Consider the following 25,709-nt stretch of genomic DNA (forward strand, 5'->3'; position numbering starts at 1 on the left):
CCCAGTGTAAATCATGCCCAGGTTCCATTGGCTTCATAGGAGAAATGCTGGGGAAATGGTGTAGTAGTGGAAAGAGTTAAATACCCCCTACCCCCACCCCTCAACATTATAGCCTTGATCTGTTCTGCTTCCTTAGAAGGTGCTTTAAAAGAAGTAAAAGAGATGACAGATCCACTTCTGGATCTTATCGAGTTTGGCCCTTAGTCCATATTCTCTAACATTTCTCCAATGAAAATAGGGATGTCCTATTCTTGCTGATCAGAAGGTCGGCAGTTCGAATCCCTGTGACGGGGTGAGCTCCCGCTGCTTGGTCCCAGCTCCTGCCAACCTAGCAGTTTGAAAGCACGTCAAAATGCAAGTAGATAAATAGGAACCGCTACAGCGGGAAGGTAAACGGCGTTTCCATGTGCTGCTCTGGTTTGCCAGAAGCGGCTTTGTCATGCTGGCCACATGACCTGGAAGCTATACGCCGGCTCCCTCGGCCAATAATGCGAGATGAGCGCGCAACCCCAGAGTCGGTCACGACTGGACCTAATGGTCAGGGGTCCCTTTACCTTTATTCTATTATTATTATTATTATTATTATTATTATTATTATTATTATTAGCTGTACCCTGCCACGCGTTGCAGTGGCCCCTCCCCCCATCGGTTGGAATATCCTTGTGACTGTTTTGATCCCCATTCCTGTACCCTCCACCTCCCCCCACCCCTTGGTTCATCCCTGTGACTCCCCCCACCCCACCCTATATCCCCACGGTTCATCCCTGTGACTCCTGGCGGGGTCCGGTCTACCTTTGATGGGGGTGGTGGGGTTGTTGGTGTGGTCTGGTCTGTTTGGTGGTAGGGGAGGAGGCGGGTGCGACGTACCTCCCTTCTCTATTACTAGCAGTGTGCGGAAGGAATTCAGTTATTGTTCAAACAACCCACTATTCCTTCTTTCTCCCAAATAAACTCCCTGTCTTTATAGGGGTTTGCTAGTACATAGAGTACAGTTCCAGCTTTCCAAATAACGTGGCTCTGTATCCTTAAAAACTCCAGGCAAATGTTACAGGAACAATCTTGTGCCCTCAGTAAGGTTTCCCTCTCAACTCAGGTTCACCTCAGCAGCTGTTTGCCTCAGCCCTTTAGCTACTTTGTGGCACTCTTTTCCTCCACTTGCCTCCTCTGTGCGTGACTTTGAGATGCAAACTATCCACCTGCTCCTCAGGCTTAGTTTTATCTCCCCTCTTCAGTCACCACCCTTTTGAGTTTAGATACGTTGCTGGAATAAGGAGGAACATCCAATTGGACACAACATAGATGAAAGCTTTATTTAACTGGAGAACATGTATATTTCTTTATGGTTTCATTTGCATAAACTCTTAGTTCATCATCTTCTTTTCATATAATACAGACTTGTTAATACAGCTCCTGCATCCCTCTCTAACACTCTACTCTCCACAACCACCCACACGCTCCCACTACCAAAACCCTCTCTCAACTCAATTAACGGCTACCCATTCCCTTTTAAACCAGTGGCTGTCCCGCCCCTCATGGAATGGAATGCGTCAATCAACCAAGAGGCTGGGTTTAACACTTAACACCCTGGAGTTCTACTCAAGCCAGCCCAATCCGTCATAGCGGGTATCCCGTCCTCCATTGTGTAGGTGGTGGCGTCGGCATCGGGGGTGGGGTCTGGCCTGTGGTCTGGCCTGGCCCCCAGGATCTCCAGGGGGTGTGGGGGTTCTGGAGCGGGTTGGTCTTGGGGAGGGCTGGAGGCTGTCGTTGGGAGATCTGTGGGGCAGGCTGGTCTCGGGGTGGGTCTGTGGTGGTGGTGGCGGCATGATCTCTGGGGAGTCTGGGGGTCTGGGGTGGTCTGGTCTCAGGGCGGCGTGGTCCCTGTCAGCAGCGGTGGAAGGATCTCTGGGGTGCGTGTGAGTCCGGCTCGGCCTGGTCTTAGGGTGGACTGTTCTGTGGTGTCGGCAGGATCTCTGGGGTGGGCAGGGGATGGGGATTGGCCTGGTCTTGGGGCAGCCTGCTCCGTGGCATCGTATTCTCCGGGGGGAGGGGTGTGGCCTCGGGTCTGCCTGGTCCTTTGTGGGGACGCGATCTCCGGTACGGGCGAGGGCTTTACAGCAGCCTATTCCGTGGATGGTCTGGGATGGGGATTGTCCTGGTCTCAGGGTTGGTTTGGTCTATGGGGTGGGTTGTGGGTTGGGATGGTGGGGGTCGATGGGGAGTGGGCGGGATTGTGGAAGTATTTTTGTCATGTGTGAGTTAGATGTCCGCTGGAGGGCGCAATTTTTTAATACAAAAATCCAGCTTTTTTATCTGTCCTAGGTGAGTTCTATCCAATGTACCGGTAAGTGTATGGAAACACTCCCGTAGGGGAATGTGAGGTTGTGGCCAAATTTGAGAATGATCGGGTAAGCGGTTTCGGAGAACATTGTGCTTTAACAAACATGGACCTTCTACATTTTCTGTGTGTTGCTCTGGTTCGCCAGAAGCGGCTTAGTCATGCTGGCCACATGACCCGGAAGCTGCATGCCTGCTCCCTCGGCCAATTAACGCGAGATGAGCGCCACAACCCCAGAGTCGTCCGCAACTGGACCTAACGGTCAGGGGTCCCTTTACCTTTACCTTTACCTTTACCATACACTTCAACTTGTCTCCGATGGACGTTCTAAGGAAAAACGCGACATTCTGGGATCAAATCCGAAACTGGGACAGCTTCTGTAAATTTGTGATTGTCCCTGGAAAGTAGGGACACTTGGAGGATGTATTCGTCACCAGCCCTTTTGGGTGCAGTAATGTTGGGGGGAAATGTACAGGCAGTCTTCTGTTGAAGTTGGAAGTACCGTAAACCTGCTCCCACCTTTCAGTTTTCTAGCAGTTAGTGCAGATGTACTGGGAGGGCTGATATGGCATTTTTCTTTATTTTGTTAAAATGATAACTATGTAAAAGTACAAGGCTACTTGTATTTAGGTTTTTAATAATGATAGCTGAATTTCTCAGAGCTTGATTTGGAACCAGTTTGGTATTTGTGAGCTTTATTTGAGCATTCTGAAAATACTTGTCTTTTTCCAGAGAGTTATTTCCCAGATTATAATATTGTCACATGCAGATGTATGTATTGTATTGTCCCCTGGGTATTGGTTTCACCTGCCCTGCATCCAGCCCATAGTACCAGCCATTGTGAATAGCACTTGGAAATTCAACCCCTTGCTCCAGCCCTGCCCCAATGCCAAATACATGCAAGAACAAGAGGTTAAAACAGAGGTAGGGAACCTGTGGCACTTTAGATGTTGCTGGATTACAACTCCCATCATCCCTGACCACATTGACTACATTGTCTGAGGCTAATGGGAGCTGGAATTCAACAATATCTGGAGGGCCACAAGCAAGGTTTTTTTCCAGCTGGAACTCGCTGGAAAGTTCTGGCACCTCCATTGCCATTATAAGAGAACAAGGGTAGGGTTGCCAGACTCAATAGAGCAGTGTTTCTCAACCTTTTTTGGGCCAAGGCACACTTGTTCCGTGAAAAAAATCATGAGGCACACCACCATTAAAAAAGTTAAAAAATTTAACTCTGTGCCGCCCTATATTGACTATATAATTATGACTGTAAGAAACACTTGCCAATTGCTGTGTTGGTTGCAATCTCCTGTAATAAGGCTTCACAAGCCGCTGATTTCTCTGCCAGCACAATCCTTTGCTCAGCAAGTTTCAGGTTGAGCTCATCCAGCCAGCTTCTTTAAGTTTGTCTAAAACCACCCTCCCGTGGTGGTGGCGGCTGTTGAGAGCTGCGCTCGCCCCACGTCGTGACCCGGCTGGCTTCCTTTCCAGTGGGTTAGTGCTGATTATTGGCGGCCGCCAGGCACGTGACAATGCAAATCGCCCTTCTTGTCGCCACACGTCGCGGCACACCAGCCAGCGTCTCGCGGCACACTATTGTGCCGCGGAACAGCAGTTGAGAAACGCTGCAATAGAGGACAGGACTTCTGTGCCTTGGAAATTAAACAAAGGGCCTGCTGGTTTCTCTTTAGGGTTTCCAGACTCAAAAGAGAGCAGGGCAATTAAAGGCACAGAAGTCCTGTCCTCTAGTGAGTCTGGCAACCCTAAACAAGGGTGAGTTCATAGTGAACTCCAACACTTATTTTTTTCCCCTAGAAAAATAGCACTGGCCACAAATTCCCTGGGTTGAGATCTGGATGGGATGAGACACTGACTGTATATGCTGTGTTTGCAAGAAATAATCAAGACACTTGATTGAGCACAACAGAAGAAAGCAAGTGGAAGGTTGCTTGATTGGGTAGTTTGTGACCATGAAACTCACAGCAATCAACTTGCGTTTCATTGAGAGTAAGCAGTTATTATTAAATAATTATTATTTACTCTGCATGTGTGCCTGCAAAACAGCTGGCTTTGGAGCTTGAGTAGCTGTGTGCAACTACGGTAGTCAGACCTAGAGTAGAGGCACTGAAATCGAGGAACGTCTGTTATTCATGTCCATTAATTTCAGTGGGTCCTGCTCAAAGTATTGGGTGCAACCAGGTGAGCGTTTCATTATGGGTGGTAGGATATCCTTAAAGAACTTGTGCACTTTTGCTCATGGGTGCCTGCTTTGCTGACTGTTGACCACACAGAATCAGAAATTTGGAGCTGGAAATGGTGATACAGTGGTACCTCAGGTTAAGAACAATTAATCCAGAATGCGGCAGCTAGACTAGTGACTGGGAGTGGCCGCCGGGACCACATAACACTGAGAGATCTACACTGGCTCCCAGTACATTTCCGAGCACAATTCAAAGTGTTGGTACTGACCTTTAAAGCCCTAAATGGCCTCGGTCCTGTATACCTGAAGGAGCGTCTCCACCCCCATCGTTCACTGAGATCCAGCGCCGAGGGCCTTCTGGCGGTTCCCTCATTGCGAGAAGTGAGGTTACAGGGAACCAGACAGAGGGCCTTCTCGGTAGTGGCACCCGCCCTGTGGAACGCCCTCCCAGCAGATGTCAAGGCAATAAGCAACTATTTTACTTTTAGAAGACAACTGAAGGCGGCCCTGTTTAGGGAAGTTTTTAATGTTTGATGCTGTATTGTTTTTAATATTTGGTTGGAAGCCGCCCAGAGTGGCTGGGGAAACCCAGCCAGATGGGCGGGGTATAAATAATAAATTATTATTATTATTATTATTATTATTATTATTATTATTATTATAACTTAATTCATTATGGAGGTCCGTTCTTAACCTGAAACTGTTCTTAACCTGAGGTACCACTTTAGCTAATAGGGCTCCCCCTGCTGCTGCACAATTTCTGTTCTCACCCTGAAGCAAAGTTCTTACCCCCAAGGTACTATTTCTGCTTTAGCGGAGTCTGTAACCTGAAGCGTCTGTAACCCGAGGTACCACTGTATAGCCCAATGCTCCAAGTTGGGCAAATTTGCTGAACATCACTAGCTTTTCCTTTCCTTTCCAGATTGGCTAAAATCTGACCCCCACTTCTTAACATTACATGAGAAACTTTAGTCCCTAGTCCCTTAAGGTAAAGGTAAAGGACCCCTGGACGGTTAAGTCTCTTTTAAAATATTTTCCAAAACAATCCCACTCACTCCTTATTTTTTCCTTGTCCCAGTTTCTTATTTTGGCCATTAAACTTGCTAATTCCACACATTCTATTAGTTTATGCAACCATGGGTCCTTTGTTGGAGTTGCCTCCTCCTTCCAGTACTTTGCAAAAACTATTCTTGCAGCCGCTGTTGCATAAAGAAATAGATTTTAAACGTTCTTTGGAATCTCTTCCCCTATTATTGCTAAAAGGAAGGCTTCTGGCTTCTTAGGAAAGGTGAGTAAACTTTTTAAAAAATTACTCGTAAGACATTCCCCAAAATTTCTTTGCAAGAAGGACTCCAATTTTAATACTAAAGAAAAGCAGACCCACTCCCCACCCCTCCAGCAAATCCATCTTTGTCACTATGTGTCCCCTTGAAGTCTGGGTGTGACCATTTTCTAATACAAAACTCTTTTCTTCTGACCCCTCACGCACATCACAACACTTTATCTTCACAGAGACCTGAATCATAATCTTGCACTGACCATTTTTGTCTCTTTGTTTTGCAGGTCGGATGGGGAAAATTCAAGAAGTGTCAGGTCAGTTGCACTGTTTCTTTTAAGAAAAACACATTCCCTATCCCCCCCCCTGCCAACCTTTCCCTCTCTTCCTGTTATGTCCACCCACCTACCCTTATTGCTCCGATCCCACCCAGAGACCTTCGTGGTTTCTTATGTGTGGTCTTCCTGGATAAATTTCTGAGTTTGGATCTTTTCCTCCATGGAGAAAGAGTTAATACCTGGATGTGGCTTGGACTGAACATACACTTGTGGTAACCAATGGATGGGGGGGGGGCAGAAAAAGGTGTCCTTGCCCACGGGAGAGGGGTTGTTTTTCCTTAGATCAGAGACAGAATGGCATACAGCAAGATGTGGAATGGCTAAGAAAGCGTGCTTTGATTTAAATTGGATTCCTGTAGTGTTAAAATATCAGGCATTGATGTATTACTTCTTGAGTAAGGTTAATAATAATGAAAACAATGCTATTGATAATAATAGGTATACACATTATTAGTAGAACATATAAATGCTCATCAAGCACCTATCACTTTACATTGAGCAAATAAATAACCTTGATCTCTGCCCACTGGCTTGGAATTAAAGCAGACATGATGCATGAAAAATGGAGGTGGGATAAGAGAATATTATTATTATTATTATTATTATTATTCCGCATCCATCTGGCTGGGTTTTCCCAGCCACTCTCATCAAGCATTAAAAACCTCCCAATACAGAGCTCAAGGGGATAGTCCCGGCAGGGGGTACAATTTGTAACCCAGCAAGCCAAACACAAGCTGCCACCCATAGGTGCTCGGCCAGGTGCTTGACAATTGCTGTTATTATACTTTCCTAGGCAAATCAAGAAACCCAGTAAATTCAGTGAGGCCCTGGGAGGCTCCTGTGATTTTGGCAAGGCCTGGGCAAGATTGCTACAGTGCCCCTTCCACCCAATACATACATCTATGAGAAGCCTGGTATTGGCCAGCAAGAGGGTGGTTGCAGCTATGCTGGACTTGCCACTGCTTCTATCCCAGCACTATCAGGGATTGCCGCTGCCGCCACAATCTTGGGGAGGGGAGGGCAGAAAGTAAGTACAGAAAATAAAAGGGAGGCTTCGGCTGGCCCAACTCTGTAGAGAAGGAACTGTTCCTCTCTTTCCTTGCCACTGCCAGCCTGTCTCCTGCCACATGCTCTGCCTCCTTAGGATGTTGCTCAGTTCTATTTGGTTGATTTTCCCCATGTGCCTGACAGGCCACCAGGGCATGTACTGTGTGTAAGAGGAAATCGTGCCCAAGGGATCAGCGGTTTGTTTTGGGAGCCCTGGCTGGCCATAGGCCCTCTGGTCAGCGCATGGGCCCTGTCAGTTGCTCCACTATGCTAACCAACAAAGCTGAGCTTTGTTTGGCGGATGGTCTGTGTTCAGCTTTGTGGGCCACATGTTGTTTGGGCTTGGACCATCTCTTGGGTGGAGGGTAGAGTGGCATAGGCAGTGGGGAATTTTCTATTCAATGCAATCTAGTCCAGTTAAAAAATGACATGGAACGAAGCAACTTGAGTGGGAAGTAGATAGGGACTACCACAGAGCTAAGAAAAGATTACAACATGTAGTCTTTACCTCTTGTTCCCATTCAAAAGCTGCCATTGGGTCAAAGGATCTTTTTAAATTTGTTTCATTTATTACATTTCTACCCCGTCTAAGTAACTTGGAATTGCCCTACATAGATTTCCTGCAGCTTCCTCATTTTGTCCTCACAACACCCCTATGAAATAGATTAGACTGAAAAATAGCCATTGGGGAAGCCACCCCATGAAGTCTGAGGCTAACTGGTGGGCTGAAGCCGGGACCTCTAACCATAGCTGCCAAGTTTTCCCTTTTCTCGCGAGGAAGCCTATTCAGCATAATGGAAAATCCCTTTAAAAAAAGGGATAACTTGACAGCTATGCCTCTAACCGCTACACCCCTCTGCCACGTTGGGCCACTTTCATAGCTTTCAAGTTCTCCCTTTTTAAAAGGGAAATTCCCTTATTCCGAATAGGCTTCCTCGCGAGAAAAGGGAAAATTCGACAGCTATGCACTTTACCTTTGCATCGTTAAGGGCAACCACCTTTTTCCTGGGATTGGTCACTGCTGATATGGTCACATTCAGTTGCAAATTGGATGTGCCAAGAAAGTTGCATTGGTCCTGGGATCTGTGTTGGCTACTCCCGCAGCAAAAATATTAGGAATGCCAACTCCAACTCCCACATACTAGAGTCCAAGATGGCAGAGGGGAGAGGAAGAGGGGAAGCACAATATGCTGAATAGGAATGCTGTGGTCTGTAGGCATCCCACAGTGTCTCACTGTTGTTTGCACTTCCAGTGACATGGAATTCATTTGTACCATAAAGGTAAAAAGGTAAAGGTAAAGGTACCCCTGACCATTAGGTACAGTCGCGGATGACTCTGGGGTTGCACGCTCATCTCGCTCTATAGGCCAAGGGAGCCGGCGTTTGTCTGCAGACAGCTTCTGGGTCATGTGGCTAGCATGACTGAGCCGCTTCTGGTGAACCAGAGCAGTGCACAGAAATGCCGTTTACCTTCCCGCCGGAGTGGTACCTATTTATCTACTTGCACTGCGTGCTTTCAAACTGCTAGGTTGGCAAGAGCTGGGACCGAGCAACGGGAGCTCACCCCGTCGTGGGGATTCAAACTGCCAACCTTCCAATTGGCAAGCCCTAGGCTCTGTGGTTTAGACACTTCTTCTTTCTTCTTCTTCTTTGGCAATCACTCGTAGCCGAGTAAGATTGTCTTCCATAAACACAGTTTTAACAATGAGTCCGTAAGTGACTGTGGAGGCCAATTCTGGATCCACACGTCCTTCCACAGTGGGGACATTGGTTTCCAGGCGGGAGTTGATCACGGTGTGGATTTGCCAAGTGTGCCTTCCTCTTAGCACGTTTCTCCCTTGCGTCCTGAGATCGAGTTTCTTCAAAACCCACGACACCTTTGGTAAAGGCTGTTCTCCAACTGGAGCGCTCACAGGCCAGTGTTTCCCAGTTGTCAGTGTTTATACTACATTTTTAAATATTTGCCTTGAGACAGTCTTTAAATCTCTTTTGTTGACCACCAGAGTTACACTTTCCATTTTAAAGTTCGGAATAGAGTAGTTGCTTTGGAAGATGATCATCAGGCATCCGCACAACATGACCAGTCCAACGAAGTTGATGTTGAAGAATCATTGCTTCAACACTGGTGATCTTTGCTTCTTCCAGTACACTGATATTAGTTCGCCTGTCTTCCCAAGTGATGTGTAAAAATTTTTCAGAGACACTGTTGATGGAATCTTTCGAGAAGTTGGAGATAGCGTTTATAAGTGGTCCATGTTTCACAAGCATATAGTAAGGTCGGTAGTACAATAGCTTTGTAAACAAACACTTTGGTTTCCCTGCGCATGTCCTCAAATCTCTGCACTTCAATTGGGAGAAAGCCGCACTCGCAGAGCTCAGGCGATGCTGGATTTCGGCATCAATGTTGGCCCTTGTGAAAAGGTAACTGCCTAGGTAGGAGAAGTGGTCAACATTTTCCAACGTTACACCACTGAGTTGGATTTGTGGCGCTGCAGAGGGGTTATTTTGTACTTGTTGGTGCAACACTTTGGTTTTTTGGATGTTGAGTGATAGGCCAAGCTTTTCGTAAGCTTCTGCAAAGATATTTAGGGTAGTTTGGAGGTCATCTTCTGAACATGTGCACACTGCATTGTCATCAGCATACTGAAGCTCTATGACGGAAGTTACGGTAACCTTACTTTTTGCTTTCTGAAGAGCTTTCCATCTGTTCGATATATGGGGAGTTTCCCATCGACAAAGTGTAGGATCATGGCAATGAAAATAATGAATAGAAGGAGAGGGTGACTCCTGAAGGAGCAAGAGGAAGCACCAGTGGCAGTTGTCTTAAGTTTTTGTTGGCAGCTGTTAGTGGTGAGTAGGCAACCTGATTCCTGATTGTATTCCCTGCCCTAAAAGTCAGGATCTCTCTGGAGTCTCCACCTCTTGCTTTTTATATTGGTGTGTATCTCTTTTTCTTCCTTAGGCAACAAGTTTACACATAAGCAGAGTTATATAGGGAGAGCCGGATGCCCTGGAGTCATAGCTCAACTAACTTCTGCTGATTTAAAGGGAGGGGGGGCGTTGAGGGCAGCCAGGGCAGGGGATGGAAACCGGAAGTGTCAAAGGGGGCCAGTGTGGAGTCAGTAAGGTGGGAGGATTGAAGAACATTTTTTAAATGGGCAAAGCAGCAGACGGTTTAGAACAGGTCTGCACAACATTTGGCCCGTGGGTCACTTGCGGCCCACCAAAGGATTTCAGGCAACCCATGAAAGATGCAGAGGATGTAAAAAAAAGTAAAGATGTAATGAGTGCTTTGTCTGTCCCCCGCTTAACCCACCTTCCACTAGTCGCTACTGTGCCCGTCTTGCAACTTGGTGAATGGGTTGCCACTGTGCACTCTCTTCTGTTTGTCATGTGACTGGCAACAACCAAACATTGTCAGTCTGTCTCTTGTGATTTTCATTAGGGAAAATGGTGGAGGCCATTCTTCTAATCTGGATACCTTTATGGCTACTTTTTGCAAAGAAAAAGCGATGGGAATTCCCAAGCATAAGATTCAAACACGCCCTTAAAATACCATCTATCCCTCTTTTCCATCTCCGTCTCCTTTGTTTATAGGGAATGTGGCAAAAAGTGTTGGGACTGCAGTTATGGTAGGGGAGGGTTCCCTTCACATCTTGCTCTGTAATGTTTTGTTGACAGCAGGATTACAAATTGCTCCCCTCGTGCTGCATTGTTCCACTGAGCTGTTTCCATCTTTGGCTGCTTTATTGCGATGCTGCAGTTGGCCCATGTCCCAGTGCGACAGCAGGCGAGCATGAATGGATTGACACATTGCTACATCTCACTGGAAGAAAAGTTCAGGTGATGTGGCATAGCATTGTGGGAAAACTGCAATGTGGCAGGACCATATTTTCATAGGGTGTGCTAAAGAAAAGGCAGATTTTTCATGCTTATCTGCTGCAGAAAATTGTGTGAGAATGCTATGCTATCCACGCCACATCCCATAATGTGCCATTGTTTGGCATGCTGCAGATCGTACCTCATTCAAGAAATGAAAAACACTCTATGATTCTATGATTTCTGCAGTTGGTCTGTTTTGCTAAGTATTTTATTATGGGAGCAATTCCACAAATTGAAATGTTACTGTAAAGGAGCAACAGCCACCCCAGAGCCCAAAATTCTGCATTGAGAAACCACAGAGCACTGCAATGTCTCCGCACAGATCCTGTTCACAACCCACGGTTCTAGCACAAAAGGGTGAACTCCTCTTATGGGTTATGTTTCCCATACAGCCACCCTTGGCCTTTGGCTCATAACAGACCTGATTATGACTGGGCATCACTGCTAAGCAAGAACATCCCTTCTGATCTCCCCAATAGCACCATGGAAGTTGTATGGCAGACAAGCTTTTCTATAGGGCTGTTGTATCATGGCAGCAGTAGGGTAATATGGTGACTACTCTGGAACGGTGTGTGATATGACTCATTTGGCCTGATGTTCTTTCCGATGAATTTATGGGAAAGCCGGGGAAAGCATTTTGTGCTGTGATATGGTTCGTTGAGAACACTGCTGTACAATGTGACTTTACTGTCACAGAACAGGAAGCTCTGGGGTGATTCCTGGTGTTGGTGCTCAAAGGATAGAGGCAGGAGGAGAAAGGAATCAGTTTGTCTTGGCTGTTGCTGCACCAGCACCCACTGAGTGCCAGCAGAACATGTTTGAACAGCAGTTTAATGGGCTGCCAACACGCCCAGGCCGGCTTCATTAGCTAAAAGCCTGTCCTTGCTGGGAGGTTTGCCAAAGTTGAGCAGGAGTTTGGCAGACCACATCCCTGCAGGGGTCGGAGGCAGTGTCTCTGGGTAGCTGGGACCAGAGCTGGAGCTTCCCAATGGTGCACGGAGGGTGGCAAACTCCAGCAAGGACAATAAACTGCTCCAGCCTAGTGGTAAGGCCTTAGGCCTTACTGGATACCCTCATCTCCCCATACTGACTGCTTTCCCATCCCTCCAGAAGATGAGCAAGGAGAAGTGGGGCATTGGGTCACAGACTGCCCTCTACCTTACCTTAGTACTGTCCACACTAACTGGCAGCAGGTCCCCAGGGTTTCAGGCACGGGACATTCCCAGCCCAGGAATTTGCTGCCAAGGAGTGTGGTGGAGTCTCCTTCTTTGGAGGCCTTTAAGCGGAGGCTTGACAGCCATCTGTCAGGAATGCTTTGATGGTGTTTCCTGCTTGGCAGGGGGTTGGACTGGATGGCCCTTGTGGGCTCTTCCAACACTATGATTCTATGATTCCTTGAGATGCTGGGGTTGAGCCCGGGACCTTCTGCATGCAGAGCAGATGCCCTGCCCTTGAGCTGCAGCCCTTCCTACCTGTGAATTAACTATTGTAGGACTATATTAGTGGTATGCTTTTGGGGCAGGACCTGTGTTTTGACGTGCAGAGCCGACACTCCGGGTGTTGCTCCTGATGGAGGAGGGCAAAGCTCTAGGTCAGGGGTCAGCAAACGTTTTAAGGAGGGGGCTGGTCCACTGTCCCTCAGACCTTGGGGCGGGGCTGGACCCACCTTCTCCCGAAAGGACCCCCCCACCACCACTCACGCCACCACCACCTCGTCTTTAGCAGCATCGTCATCGTCTGCCTTGGCCAGGGGTCTACGGGGTGCAGAGCCCAGGCCGCTGGCAGCCTCCCCACTGCCACCACTTCCTTCCACTCAGCTCTTGGCCATACGCAGCCACCTCAGAGGGAAGGAAGGGGCATCGCCCAGAGGTGTTCGTAGCTTCGGATTGGCTGCAGGAGCTTCTTGCCGCCAATCCGAAGCCGCGCCAGCAGCGCGGAAGTCAGTCCCTGCGCGGCGAGGCCTCCGCACCACACCGGTTTAGCGTGGGGACCAACTGAGCGGGCGGCAGGGTCCACAGAGTTTGCAGGCCAGATTTACAAGCCCGGTGGGCCACATCCGGCCCCCGGGCCGTAGTTTGCCAACCCCTGCTCTAGGTACTAAAGCAAAATGCAGCCACCACCCCATTCTCCCCTTCATTCTTCTTTGTGCCCTTCTCCTCCTTGGCATGCCCTCAGCTCCTTGCTCTCTCCAGCGACCCCGTATTTTGTATATATTAGTGTGTGAGGGTGGTGGGGAAGTCCTGAAGTTTCTCCCGAGGACAAAACATTCCTGTGACGCTTGCTGGAGGAAGGGAGGGAGCTGTTCCCAGCACCTTGCTATCACTGTCCCCACCCCCCACCTGCTGTCAGGAATGCAGAGCCCCAAGGAGCCGCCTTCACATGCCACTATCCTCAGTGGCAGAATTGGTGGCTGCGACTGCCGGGGGAGACAAAAAGCTCTTGGCTGTTTAGGAGAGACGGGGGATCTTGCCACTAGCCACACACTTAACTCCAAATAGGGACCTCTCCTCCCCCCCATTTTAAACTCAGGGACCCATCTTGTCCTAGTTAAGGGGAGATTGAGAGCTGGGAGCCAGGACTCCCTGGATTGCACCTGCAGTCAGAAGCATGGCTGGTGTTGCTAAGTGAGCTGGCATGCCAACCGCAAGGCTAATGTAGCGGCAGGTTGCTAGGATATATTCAGGGTGGATGAGAGGGGGTGTTGGGAGATGACAGTTCGGAGGAGGGGGAGTGACAGCATGCAGGGCCACTGCCAGGAGGTGTTGCCACAGCAACCAGAAGCATACACAGCACCAACTTCCCAACAGCTGTTTCCATGGTAAGGACCATATTTCTGCCTCCGGTGGCAAAGATCAGCCCCACTCCACCCTGGTGTGGGAACTGATGTTACGGGACGCCCCCAGCCTGTGCTGAGATGCATCTGTTTCTGGGGAGGAGTACATGACTGTTGTATGTGACTATTTGGAATGCCAAACTTAATCCCGCAATTATGACCAAGAACTGCAAGAGATTTAGAGAAGCCTGAGCAGGGTTTTATGGCAGGGCACGCACCTTTTACCTCTCAACAGCTGTTGGGAGAAGAAACAGCAAGCTTTTGAATAAACATGATCTGAGGAAGGCCGAAGGGTGTCCCACCCCCCGGAGACAGATTGCCCTCTCTGCTTGGTGACCCCTTTCCTCTCAGTGTTGCCATCTAGCCGCTCCATCGCTCACCCCTCACCCCTCAAAAAAGGGCCGTCTTCTGTTAAGTTAGGTCTAAAATAAGTACTGTACACATATCACAGAAATGGAAGGCCTCCCTGTCTCTGGGTTCTTAAAAAAAGCAGAACAGAAGTTGCTCCATTTTGGGGAAGGTAGCTTGCTATGTTTGGCCTCTATGGGAGTTCCCACACTGTACCCCAAGCTTTTCAGCTGAGCCTGTCTATCCTACGGCCTTCCCCCTCTCCCCCCCCCCGCTCCATAAATAGGAAGGCAAGACTGAATCTAAGGTACCTGTGCAGAGGCCAATTAGCACTGATTGTGGGTTGCCAGCTGCCCAGCAGGGTGGCAAAAGACTCCATGCTGGCATCTGAAAGGGCATGGCTCTTCCAGGAGAGCTAGACTGCTAGGGAGATGCATGCTCTCTGTTGCTTGGCTCCTGCCTAAGCTCTGCTTCACTTCCCACTGCTGCTCAGTCATCTCTTCTCTTCTCTTCTACCCTGCTCTCAAACTTTCACCTGCCTGGTTGTACATCGAGAGATAACAGCAGCAGCAGTTATGTTTCCTAAAAAGGACAGGTAGGAAGCAGGTGTTTGAAAGGGTGCCTAGCTGAGTAAAGCCATGGAGACCCTACAGTAATGGATTCTTAGATAAAAATGGAGCTGGCAGCAGGGAATTCTCTTAAGGTGGAAGGCAGGCAAACTGAGATTTTGCCACAGAATATCCCACGTTAAGCAAATTCTGGTAAGCTACAGTCAGAGAGCGGCAATATAAAGAAGGTGTCCCGTGCCAGAGGTGCCTGTTCCGTTCAAGGATTATTGCAATGAAGTGGTCCAGATGAGAAAAGATGAGCTGCAGGAAGCCATCCACTCCAACTGTCACCTGGTGGAAGAGTCCTGTGCCCCCTTTGCATAGGGTTTGGTAGAAGCATCAAATCATCCAAAGACGGGGACCAAACTGGTTAGCAAGGCAACTGGGAAAGGCAAGGCGGGTTAGCTAACAGAAGTGGGTACAAGTGGGACCAAACTCAGAGGAAGCATAGAGCAGAAAAAGATGGAAGAGGCATGAGCAATGAAGTGTGTGTGTCTTCGCTGAGCAGGAGCCTAGTTTTCACTGAGGTAACAAAAGCTATTTCTGGACTGTACCATTAAAGACTGCAGGTGGAGGAGGCTAACATGATGGAATTCTTCTCTGCGGAACAATGTACCCTGCATGTGACACACTGGTTTTCTCTGTTAAGGGGACTGTGATTGGTTGATTTATTTATTTATTTATTTATTGTATAGTGGAACATATTGTGGTGCAGCAATAAAACTGCTAGCATATTTGCAAAGCTAAGTAGGGTTTTGTATAGTTTCAAATTGGATGAGGGACCATGTGTTGCAGGGGGTTGGACTAGATGACCCTCGAGGTGACTTCCACCGCCTTGCCCCGCGATTGTGGGGGCCCAGGGCCACATGACATCACTATACCCCCTGTGATGCGCACATGGCACCACAGAACCTTTTTTGGGGGGTCCAGCCCCTTCATTGAAAATGTTGGGGGGCCTCGGCCCCCACAGACCTGCAGAGATGGTGCCCCTGTGTTCTGACAAGAAAGTAAAATTTATATAGGGGCAGGAAGGTGAGGAATAGAACCAACTAAGGAGCCGTTGAGCTGCTTAGGCCCAAGAAGGCCCTTGGTTTCCACAGAACTGTAGTAACACATGGAGTCAGGCTTCACCTCAGGTGCCAGGTAGTCGACAGGTTGAGCCCACTCCACCACCCAGGTGCTGGTCCAGGACCAGCACAGCCTCTCTTGACTCAGACAGGATTTTACTCCAAATCTCTTAATGTCTACCCCACCCCATGGCTTCATGTAGATTTCAAACAGCATCGAGGACAGAATATAAACCTGCGCAGCCCAGGTTTTTTCTGTCATGAAGCCAAGCTATGGTGACTCAGTGCTATTGTCTGGACATGATCCTGCATGTGGGAACAGTACCACAAAATTACTGTGTCCTCCAACTCCCAAACCATGGAGTCAGTCAAGAGTGATGCTGTGGTCAATGGTGCCGAAAGCTGCTGAGAGTTCAAAGAGGATCAACAGAGTTGTCCATTCCCCTGGTCTTTTCCCCATGCCTCTTTCTCAGTAGAGATCTTCAGTCATGACAACCAAGGCTAATTTGGTCCCAAACCCAGACCTGAACCTAGACTGGCATGGATCTTGTAATCAAGTTTCTTCCAAGAGTGTCTAAAGCTCAGTGAACACCACTAACAATCACCTTCCCCACAAAGGGGATGTTAGCCTTGTGCTGGTAGTTGCTTAAAACCTCTGGGTCCCATGTAGGTTTCCTGAGGAGTGGGCACTCTCACTTGTCTTTCAAGGCATAAGGCCCTGCCCCATCTGGTCACCCTCCCATCCTTTCTCCTAGCTGCTTGAAATAGGATGAGGGTGGGGGCATGTAGTCACACAAATCCTCCTCTGGAACATGTCCAGAAGAGGGCAACTAAAATGGTCAAAGGCCTGGAAACGATGCCTTATGAGGAACGGCTTAGGGAACTGGGTATGTTTAGCCTGGAGAAGAGAAGGTTAAGGGGTGATATGATAGCCATGTTCAAATATATAAAAGGATGTCATATAGAGGAGGGAGAAAGGTTGCTTTCTGCTGCTCCAGAGAAGCAGACACGGAGCAATGGATTCAAGCTACAAGAAAGAAGATTCCACCTAGAACTTCTTGACAGTAAGAGCTGTTCTACAGTGGAATTTGCTACCAAGGAGTGTGGTGGAGTCTCCTCCTTTGGAGGTCTTTAAGCCATCTGTCAGGAATGCTTTGATGGTGTTTCCTGCTTGGCAGGGGGTTGGACTGGATGGCCCTTGTGGTCTCTTCCAACTCTATGATTCTATGATTCTAGTAGGCCCATTGTCCAAAGCATATTGCTGAGATCCTCTGGGTTCACTGTGCAGCAACAGCTAATGAAGTGAGCAGTCAGGGCTGCAGGATGTAGGGTTTAAGAGATGCTTGGAGGGTGCTTCTTCCCAACATTAGAAGGATTGGGAGGCTCCAGGTGGGCTGTGGGAGTCTCTGAAGGACAGCAGAATTTGTGTGTGTGCCAAAATCAGGGTGATGGCCACTTCCTAGAATCTACCTTTTTAATGATAGTGTTCTCTCATTTCCCCTCAAATATTCCAAAGTCTGATTCATCACAACCCAGTTTAATAATTCAACTGAATATTTGAGAGTTGTACATTGAACACCTGGGAATTAATCTCTCCGGAATAAAAGCACCTTTGTACAAACTGTGTGTGCACATGTGTGTGTGCACAGGCACATCTACTGCAGAGTTGGGAGTGCTTGGGATTGCTCCATACACAACATTACTTCAAAATGCCCTCTGTGCATCAGAAACCCTATGGGTGTTCCACAGTAGCTAAATCAGGTTAAATGTCCAGAGAAGGTCTGAATTTGCATAATTCATTCATTCAAATTACATAATTTGAGGGTTGTGGAATAACTATTGCCGTATCCCCTGCTTGCAGGGCTTTTAGTGAAAAGTAGAATATTATATTTGTATAGGACTAGAAGAAGGTGAGTTTTTCAAGAGTGAGATTGGGGTACCCTGGGAGGAACAAATCTGGATAGGGAAATGCAGACAAGAGTAGGGGATATTGGTTGGGGCTGGGGTTGTGGGGTTGGTTTTTTTTTTGGAGCCCTGGTTTCTATGGAGATGAGAGGCTGGTGCCCTCCAAAGTCAGCATCGTTTCTAAAATAATCCTGCCTGCTCCCCACTCCCCCCAGCTTGTTTCCTGGTTTTAATTAGTAGCTAGTGTGTGAGTCACAGAGAACTGGAGGAAAAGGGTGTAATCAGGGGAGACAATGGGTCTGGGGGGCTCCCTCCTCACACATAGCCTGAATACATGAGGGGGTGTGCAAGGGGGTGCGACATCCGACATCAAGCCAATGTCGTGGTGGAATATGGGAAGTGTGTGAGTGTGGTGCACGCACGCATGTGGGTGTATTCAAGGGGGGGAGGAGGGGGACAGCTTCTACCCTAAATCAATCAAAAGCAGTACAAATCAATACAAATCTGAGAGCCTGCCCCCAGCAAAAGCCTGCCCCCCCAAAAAAACTCCTGGCTGCACCTCCAATGAAGGAGATTCACTGCCTCCCAAAGGAGTCTGTTCCACTGTCAGAAAGTTCTTCCTGATGTTTAGTCAAAATCTCATTTCCTCTAACTTGAAGCCATTGCTTCAGGTCCTACCCTCTGGAGCAGGAGAAAACAAGCTTGGCTTTTTGATATTTGAAGATGACTGTCGTATCTTGTCTGTCTCCTCTCTTTTCTCCTCTTTTCTAGGATAAACATACCCAGCTCCCTCAACTGTTCCTTAAAAGGCTTGGTTTACAGACCCTTGATCATCTTGGTTGCTCTCCTCCATACATCTCTCAGATTGTGAATCTCTTTCTTAAATTGAGGTGCCCAGAACTGAACACAATATTCCAGGTGTTGTCTGATCAAGGCAGAATAGAGTGGTACTGTCAGGGTTGTTGTGGCTACACTTGAGTAACGACCCTCCACATCCGCTTGTCTTTAGATGCTTTTATTAGTGCACATTATTTACAGTGTGAGGTGCTGCAGATTTCGCGCCTGCTCATTCCAAATCAGATTCCTGCACTGGCGATCTCCGGGTTTTCGACCAACACAAAAGCCTTGGAACTGTGAAGCGCTTCCCCCTTCTCCGACGCCTCAGTTCTGGTGTGTGTGTGGGGGGGAATGGCCTGCTGACTGACTGACTCCTGTCCCCTCTTTCCCCCTCCCTCTCTTCCTGCCTATGGAGCAAGGGCTCTTGGAGGCTGCTCGAGGGCCGGCACTCCCTTTCCATTTCCTGGCTCTTGTCATCTGACCCTTCGCTTGACTTGCTGCTCGGAGACGAGCTGCTCCTGATGAGGGGAGGCTGTTCTCTGTAAGCCTTCCCCCTTACAGGTACTATTATTTCCCTTGACCTGGACACTAGACTTCTGTTGATGCAGCCTAGAATAGCATTAGCTGTTTTTGATGCTGCATCACACTGTTGCCTCATGCTAAGTCTGTGGTTCACTAAGATCCCTAGACACTTTCCACATGTACTACTAGAAAGCCAGGTGTCCCTCACCTTATATTTGTGCAGCTGGTTGTTCAATGTGTCCCTATTGAAATTCATTGTGTTATCTTGGGCCCAGTTCTCCAACCTGTTAAGGTCATATTGAATCCGGATTTTGTATTCTGCGGTATTAGCTACCACTCCCAGTTTGGTGTCATCTGCAAATTCGATTAGTGTCCCCCCCAAATTCATTCATCTAACACATTTATAAATATGTTGAACACCAATGAGCCCAGGGCAGAACTCTGAGGCAGCACCCCACTTGTCTCTTTCTTCCAGAATGATGAGGAACTCTTTGAGTTAGCTACGAATCCATCTAACAGTTACCTCGTCCAGTCCACATTTTACCAGCTTCTCCACAAAAATAACATGGGAGAGTTTGTCAAAAGCCTCACTGAAATCAAGATACAGTACACTATGTCCACAGCATTCTACTGATCCACCAAGCCTGTAACTCTTATCGAAAAAATAAATGAGATTCGACTGGCATGACTTGTTTTGAAGAAACCCATGCTGGGTCTTAGAGTTATAGAATCATAGAATCATAGAGTTGGAAGAGACTACAAGGGCCATCCAGTCCAACCCCCTGCCAAACAGGAAACACCATCAAAGCAAAGGGGGAAGGGACGGGGCCAAGGCACGGGAGGGGAGGAGCCACAAAGTGGGAATGTGTGTGGGGCTACGGGGCCCAGGTGAAACTGACTCCGGTCTCACCTGGCGCCATGAAGCTTTTTGCAGTCGGAGGCTCTGGGGCTCCACTGACAGCATGCAGCCAGGGCACTTGCTCTGGCCCGCCGGGCTGCCCCCGGTGCACTATGGCCAGGACTCCAGCGGAGCGCGCAGCCGTGGGGCTGCTAATTTGGTCAGGGGCTGTGTTGCAATGGCAAGGGTATTTCATGGTCTCCTCCTTCCCCTTTGTTGTTCAATCCTTGACATCCCTGTCTTGAAGGATTTCAGTGAGCAGGGCAGAATCTTAGTCCTTGTGCTGGAATCCCCAAAGGGTTGGCCACCTGCCGATGAAGATAATCCTGAGCTGGGTAATTGACTCAGTATGAAGATGTACATTTTGCAAATGCCAGATAAATTGCAATGTGCATCTTCCTAGTAAAGCTGATGTACATATAATCTTTCTTAAGTGGTTCACAATATTCTCAGCAGTCTTAAGTGAGCATGATTTTGCCTAGACTTGTGTAAGACTTGTGTAAGAATGTGGCTGTTGGCATGTGTGAAAGTGTGTCTCTTTGATTATATTGTATGTGTATGTGTTATGACATATTTTGTGTATTTTTAAATGTGTCGTATTCTGTACTGGCTTGCTTGCCTGAGGTGGGTGTTTTTGTGCAGGCGTGCTCAGAATTCACCAGTGAACCTCATCACTACAACATCTCTGGAGAAATGGGTGGATCAGGTTTCTCTATAGGGATGGCAAAATGGACCTGGAGAGAAGCTGATGTACATTTTAAACACATAGTAGGTCATCAGGTTAAATCCTATGAACTGGCTCTATGCCTCTGTTTGCAGAAGGACTGCCAGTTATGGTACAACTCTGTCATTTCTGACACTTCAAGATTTCATGCAAATATGCCCATGCAAAACCTCACACCTTGGCAGGAATCATCAGGGATCTCAGTTATTGAGCTGGCACCCAAGGGCTCAAGCAGTCCTTAAGATAACTTGGACCCAAGTTGTTCTGGGCTTTGCATAGTAACACAAGAACTTTGGACCTGTCCCAGGAGCATGCAGCCTATCATACGGAATGCCCCTTGGATAGCTGCATATGATGCACCATAGAGAAAAATTTACATGCAATTCACTTATAGACTCCAAAACAGGGGTCAGCAAACTTTTTCAGCAGGGGGCCGGTCCACTGTCCCTCAGACTTTGTGGAGGGCCGGACTGTTTTTTTTTGGGGGGGGGGATGAACAAATTCCTATGCCCCACAAATAACCCAGAGATGCATTTTAAATAAAAGGACACATTCTACTCATGTAAAAACACGCTGATTCCCGGACCATCCATGGGCCGGATTTAGAAGGCGATTGAGCCGCATCCAGCCCCCGGGCCTTAGTTTGCCTACCCATGCTCCAAAACATAACTTTATTGCTAACCTCTTTATTGCTAAATTTCCTAAACTTTTCTTAAAATATGCTAAAGATGCTGGATGGCAATGGGTTTGCTGAACAAACTACCGGTATGCAATGGAAACCCCAAAGACATTCTTCCTGGTGAGGTCTTCTGTTTTGTTCTTGATCTGTGTTGATTGCAATGTTGGACACCATCCCAGAGCAGTTGACGCATCTGGGTCTCTCTGACCTAAACTACTGCACAGCTAGATATCAAGCTTTGAACTATGCTGAAAAGGAAGAGGGGGAAGATTAATATCATGCCCATGAATTCTCCCTGTTCATGCATTCATATAATAATACATTGGCAACACTTGAGCCACAGGTAAGGCTCTGAATTTTCATAAATTGCTCCTGTACAAATGGCCTAATAATACTGATTCTGAATGCAAAATGGTTGGGAGAAGCTATAAGATGGGCTGATGTGCTCTGGATTTGTTCCTGCAAAATAAATGTATAAAAATATCTAGTGGATAAAATAAAGCATGGGCATAAACCAACTGCTCCCTGCCAGCAGGGATCCATCCTCACAGGCATTCTCCTGAACCTCTGTTCCATTGAGCCTTAGCTTCCTCTCTATCAACCCCCATCCAGGTAGGCAGAAATCCACCAGATGGGTACAAATTGGATGTGCAGGACCCTGCAGAGCGGGATGATTTAAATCAACAAGGTAATAAGGGCTGATTTGATCAGTGATTTAAATCAAACTTCAGACTTCACATATTTAGACCCCCCAAGTGTCCCTATTTTAGCGGGACATCACACATTTCAGAAGCCCATCCCAATTTCTGATTGGCTTAGTGAATGTCCCACTGTCCCCCACTTAGCCAGTGGTATCAACTGGCACAAACGTAATTTTTTTTTGCAAGCAGAACCAGGAAGTATGGACCTTTCCCTATCTCTATGGTGCGCCTGCATGGTGCTCATCATCCACCACAGATCCAAGGCTGCTACCTGGAATTCTCCAAGCTGTTGGCCTTGCTGGTGCCCAGTAAGCTGCCCATGAGCAGGTGGGAAAGACTCCCTGAGGGTCTCTCGGTCTCTCTCTCTCTCTCTTTCTCTGTGTGTGTGTCTGTCTTCCCTTCCCCACTTTAGGATCCTCATCCCCCCCCCCAAGTGTATTATCCATTGATTGCAATTAAGCAGACTTTATTTTGCAATATTAGATCTAAGAAAAGAAAGAAAGAGCTTGCTAGTAAAAAGGATCCCCTAAGCTCTCTCAGTCCTATTTAAGAGTTCTTTGTCTAAGGCCAATGGGCATTTGGAGAGCTAGTGTGGAGATTAACCAAATCACACACCCCCACACACTTAGTGAGAATTACACATGAAGTCTTTCAGGGATTGTGGCTTCCTGCGATTTCTACTAGAAAGTCTCACATCCGGTGTTGTGACACTAGGGGTTGGAGGCTGAGGAGGCTCCTTGGGAGTATCGGCTACAGCTGTCCCTCCTAAAAGCCCCCCCAGCTCATTATCTTCTGCCAGCTCCATATTCCCAGCGGGGAGCTCGCCTTCTGACTGCCCTGGTGGGCCATTAATCAGTGCAGGCATCTCCACCTGACTCGGGGGCGGCAACTCTTCATTTAATGCGGGGGTGTTTGGTCCCTCGTCACCAATCCTGCTGGGTATCCTGCGTCTCAGCTGATCCACATGCCTACGCCAGACCTGACCCTGTGACAACGTGACATAATATGACCCGGGACCGCTCGCCCGCGAAATGACCCCCGGAACCCAAGTGGGACCTCTGGCATAATTCCTCACCCAAACGATCCTCCGGATTAAGGTATCTCGTTCTGTCTCCTTTGGGTTGAGGTGGCTCCTGTGCCGAACGGGAGGGCATCCTATCTGGATGCACAAAGTCCAGGGCTTTCACCAGCCTGCGACCTAACAGTAGCTCGGCTGGTGACTTTCCCATGGCTGTGCATGGTGTGGCGTGTTGTAAGAACAGCATATGAGCTATTTGGGCTGCCCAGTCACCTTCCAGTAGACGTGATATAGCACCCTTTGCAGTTTGCACCATTCGTTTGCTTGACCATTAGATGAGGGATGAAAAGGAGCAGAGGTCACTCCTCGTATGAAATTGCCACTTCCGCCTTCTACGGAGGTGGGGTTGTGGGCGGCCCGACTGAACCATCGCATAGGGGCTGCGAGCTCAGCCCCTGCGTGATGGAGGGTTCCCGCCTGCGTCATCCCCGGGCCGACCAATAAGGTCGGCCGGGGCGGGGCTTGGCAATTTAAAGCCCCCTGCCCAAATTGGAGAAGTAATCCGTTAAAGGATTTCTGGGGGCGGGGCTTGGTCCAGAGCCTGGAGACGCCAAGGCCGTAAGGCACGCCCCTACGGTGGTCACAGGAGGAGTTCTGGTAGATGTACATCACTGGACTCCTTACTGGTGATCAACTTCTCACGGACTTCAACACACGGGTTGGAGTCGGATATAGTTTGATAGGTTCCAACGCCTAAGCCAATAGCGCTCATCACCCTTAATCAATAAAGTTGTGGCCTTAACCTCCCAACTTATAACTTAATTCTTGTGTCTGGTGTCTTTATTTCTGGGAAGGAGGGACATTGCCACACAACTAAATCAATTGCTTGGGCTCAGTGTTTGCAATACATTTGCAAAGTCAATCTTGTCAGAAGATCCCAAACTGATCCTGCAAGTGACTTGTCAGAAAAGATTTTGATACTTGTAAGAAAAGTGGTTCTGCTTATCTCTGTCTTTTTCTTTCTGGCCATCAAATATAATTTGCACAGGCATGTTTGGCTAGGCAGCCAGGCTAGTAAAAAATGTCCACAGGCTAGCAACTTTTTGTGGACTTAATTTTCAAGACTAGTAACATTATCATGCCATTCTCACTGTATTCAGTTTTACGCCCACAGACATCATCTGCATAATAGACTATAAATGCCATACTTCACTCATTTCTCCATCTCCGAAATGCATACTTTATGTTCTTGCATAATGGGTGCATCCATCATGGACACCTTTCTGTGTAGCTCTTGTTCATTTGCAATGCAGTTTTATGCACGAGAGCTTCCCAGTATCCAACAGGGTCTCCAAGACTTGTCTAGAAGCCCCTCTTGTGGAATCTACACATGCTTATTTTTGTACACACATGTGCAGACATGCATTTGAATGCCAAGCTATTTATTCACCAACAGCTCCATTTCAAAAGCCAGCTCAGGTTGCTTAGTAACAATGTTATAGTTTGCTGCTCGCTTACAAAGCTTCATGTACTGTACTTTAAAAGTGAGGGAATTAATAGCTGAGGACATTCTAAACCTTGCGTTGCCTATCTTAAAAACACGTTTTAAAAAACCCTCTTCCAAAGCAGGGAAGCACAACATTCCAACATAGCGAATACTTTGCCTGAATGGCCACTTTGTACAAGAAATATAAAGTGCCCCCTTCAGACATGCCATTTAGAAAGAGCCAGGAGCAGGCCTGATTTTCTTATTACATCTGACTATTCTTTAGAAGCAACTATACATGTATCTGACAAACTTGCCGGTTCTGCAAACTGAATGGCAATTGTTACATGCACTAGGAATGCATACCAAAGAGTGGTTGTGAAGAGGAGACAACTTTGGGCTTAGTCACATTGTCTGACAGATCAGTGAGGAGGACCTTGGGTCCTCAGGTACTTTTGAACAACAACTCCCTTAGCCCCAGTCAGTTTAGCTAATGGTCAGGAATGATGGGAATTGCAGTCCATATGGGGATTCGAGGCTGAAGGACACTGCTATAGATGGCTTACCTTGCCAAGCAGATACTGACTCCACATGGGGTTGCCACTTCTTGCCTCAGACAGCAGTGGATCCTGCTGCCCATTCCCACTCTCTGGTCTCCCCAAATCCTTCATGTGTGTGGTGCACCTTGCCTGGAAACCTGCTCACCTGAGCAGGTGTGCAGGGAGGTTGCAGAAGTCATGATTGCAGAGGGAATGGGTGAGAAAAGCCATGGCTGCCTGTTTTCAGCTGAAGATTTAAAGGGCAGGGTCCAGTATCTGAGCTAACAGGTGCAGCCCTCGTGCCCTGCATGCCCTCAACCATCTGAATCTATCCATGGTTGTCTTTTCACCACAGCATTGACTTGGCAGCTTGCTCCATTGCTAAATTAATTGTATTCTTTCATTTGAGGCATTTTGATACTTAGAACATTTTTCTTAATTTCATAGGCACCTAACGTGTGTGTGT

The 25,709-nt window shown here is 47.8% G+C and overlaps 1 protein-coding gene across 5 annotated transcripts in view; it reads left to right on the forward strand.

Moving 5' to 3' along the window:
• IQSEC2 (IQ motif and Sec7 domain ArfGEF 2) overlaps positions 1 to 25,709 on the forward strand; it is a 169,595-nt gene that overhangs the window by 25,192 nt on the left and 118,694 nt on the right. For all 5 annotated transcript variants that reach the window (XR_009556892.1, XR_009556893.1, XM_060269213.1 and 2 more), the window contains exon 2: positions 6,099 to 6,128. Coding sequence is in view for 3 of the 5 variants with exons in the window: in XM_060269213.1 (XP_060125196.1) it covers positions 6,099 to 6,128 (30 nt within the window). In the remaining 2 variants the exon portion in view is untranslated. The remainder of the gene's footprint in view (positions 1 to 6,098; positions 6,129 to 25,709) is intronic.

This window comes from Zootoca vivipara, chromosome 16 (assembly GCF_963506605.1).
Source record: "Zootoca vivipara chromosome 16, rZooViv1.1, whole genome shotgun sequence".
In the NCBI taxonomy this organism is placed as follows: domain Eukaryota; kingdom Metazoa; phylum Chordata; class Lepidosauria; order Squamata; family Lacertidae; genus Zootoca; species Zootoca vivipara.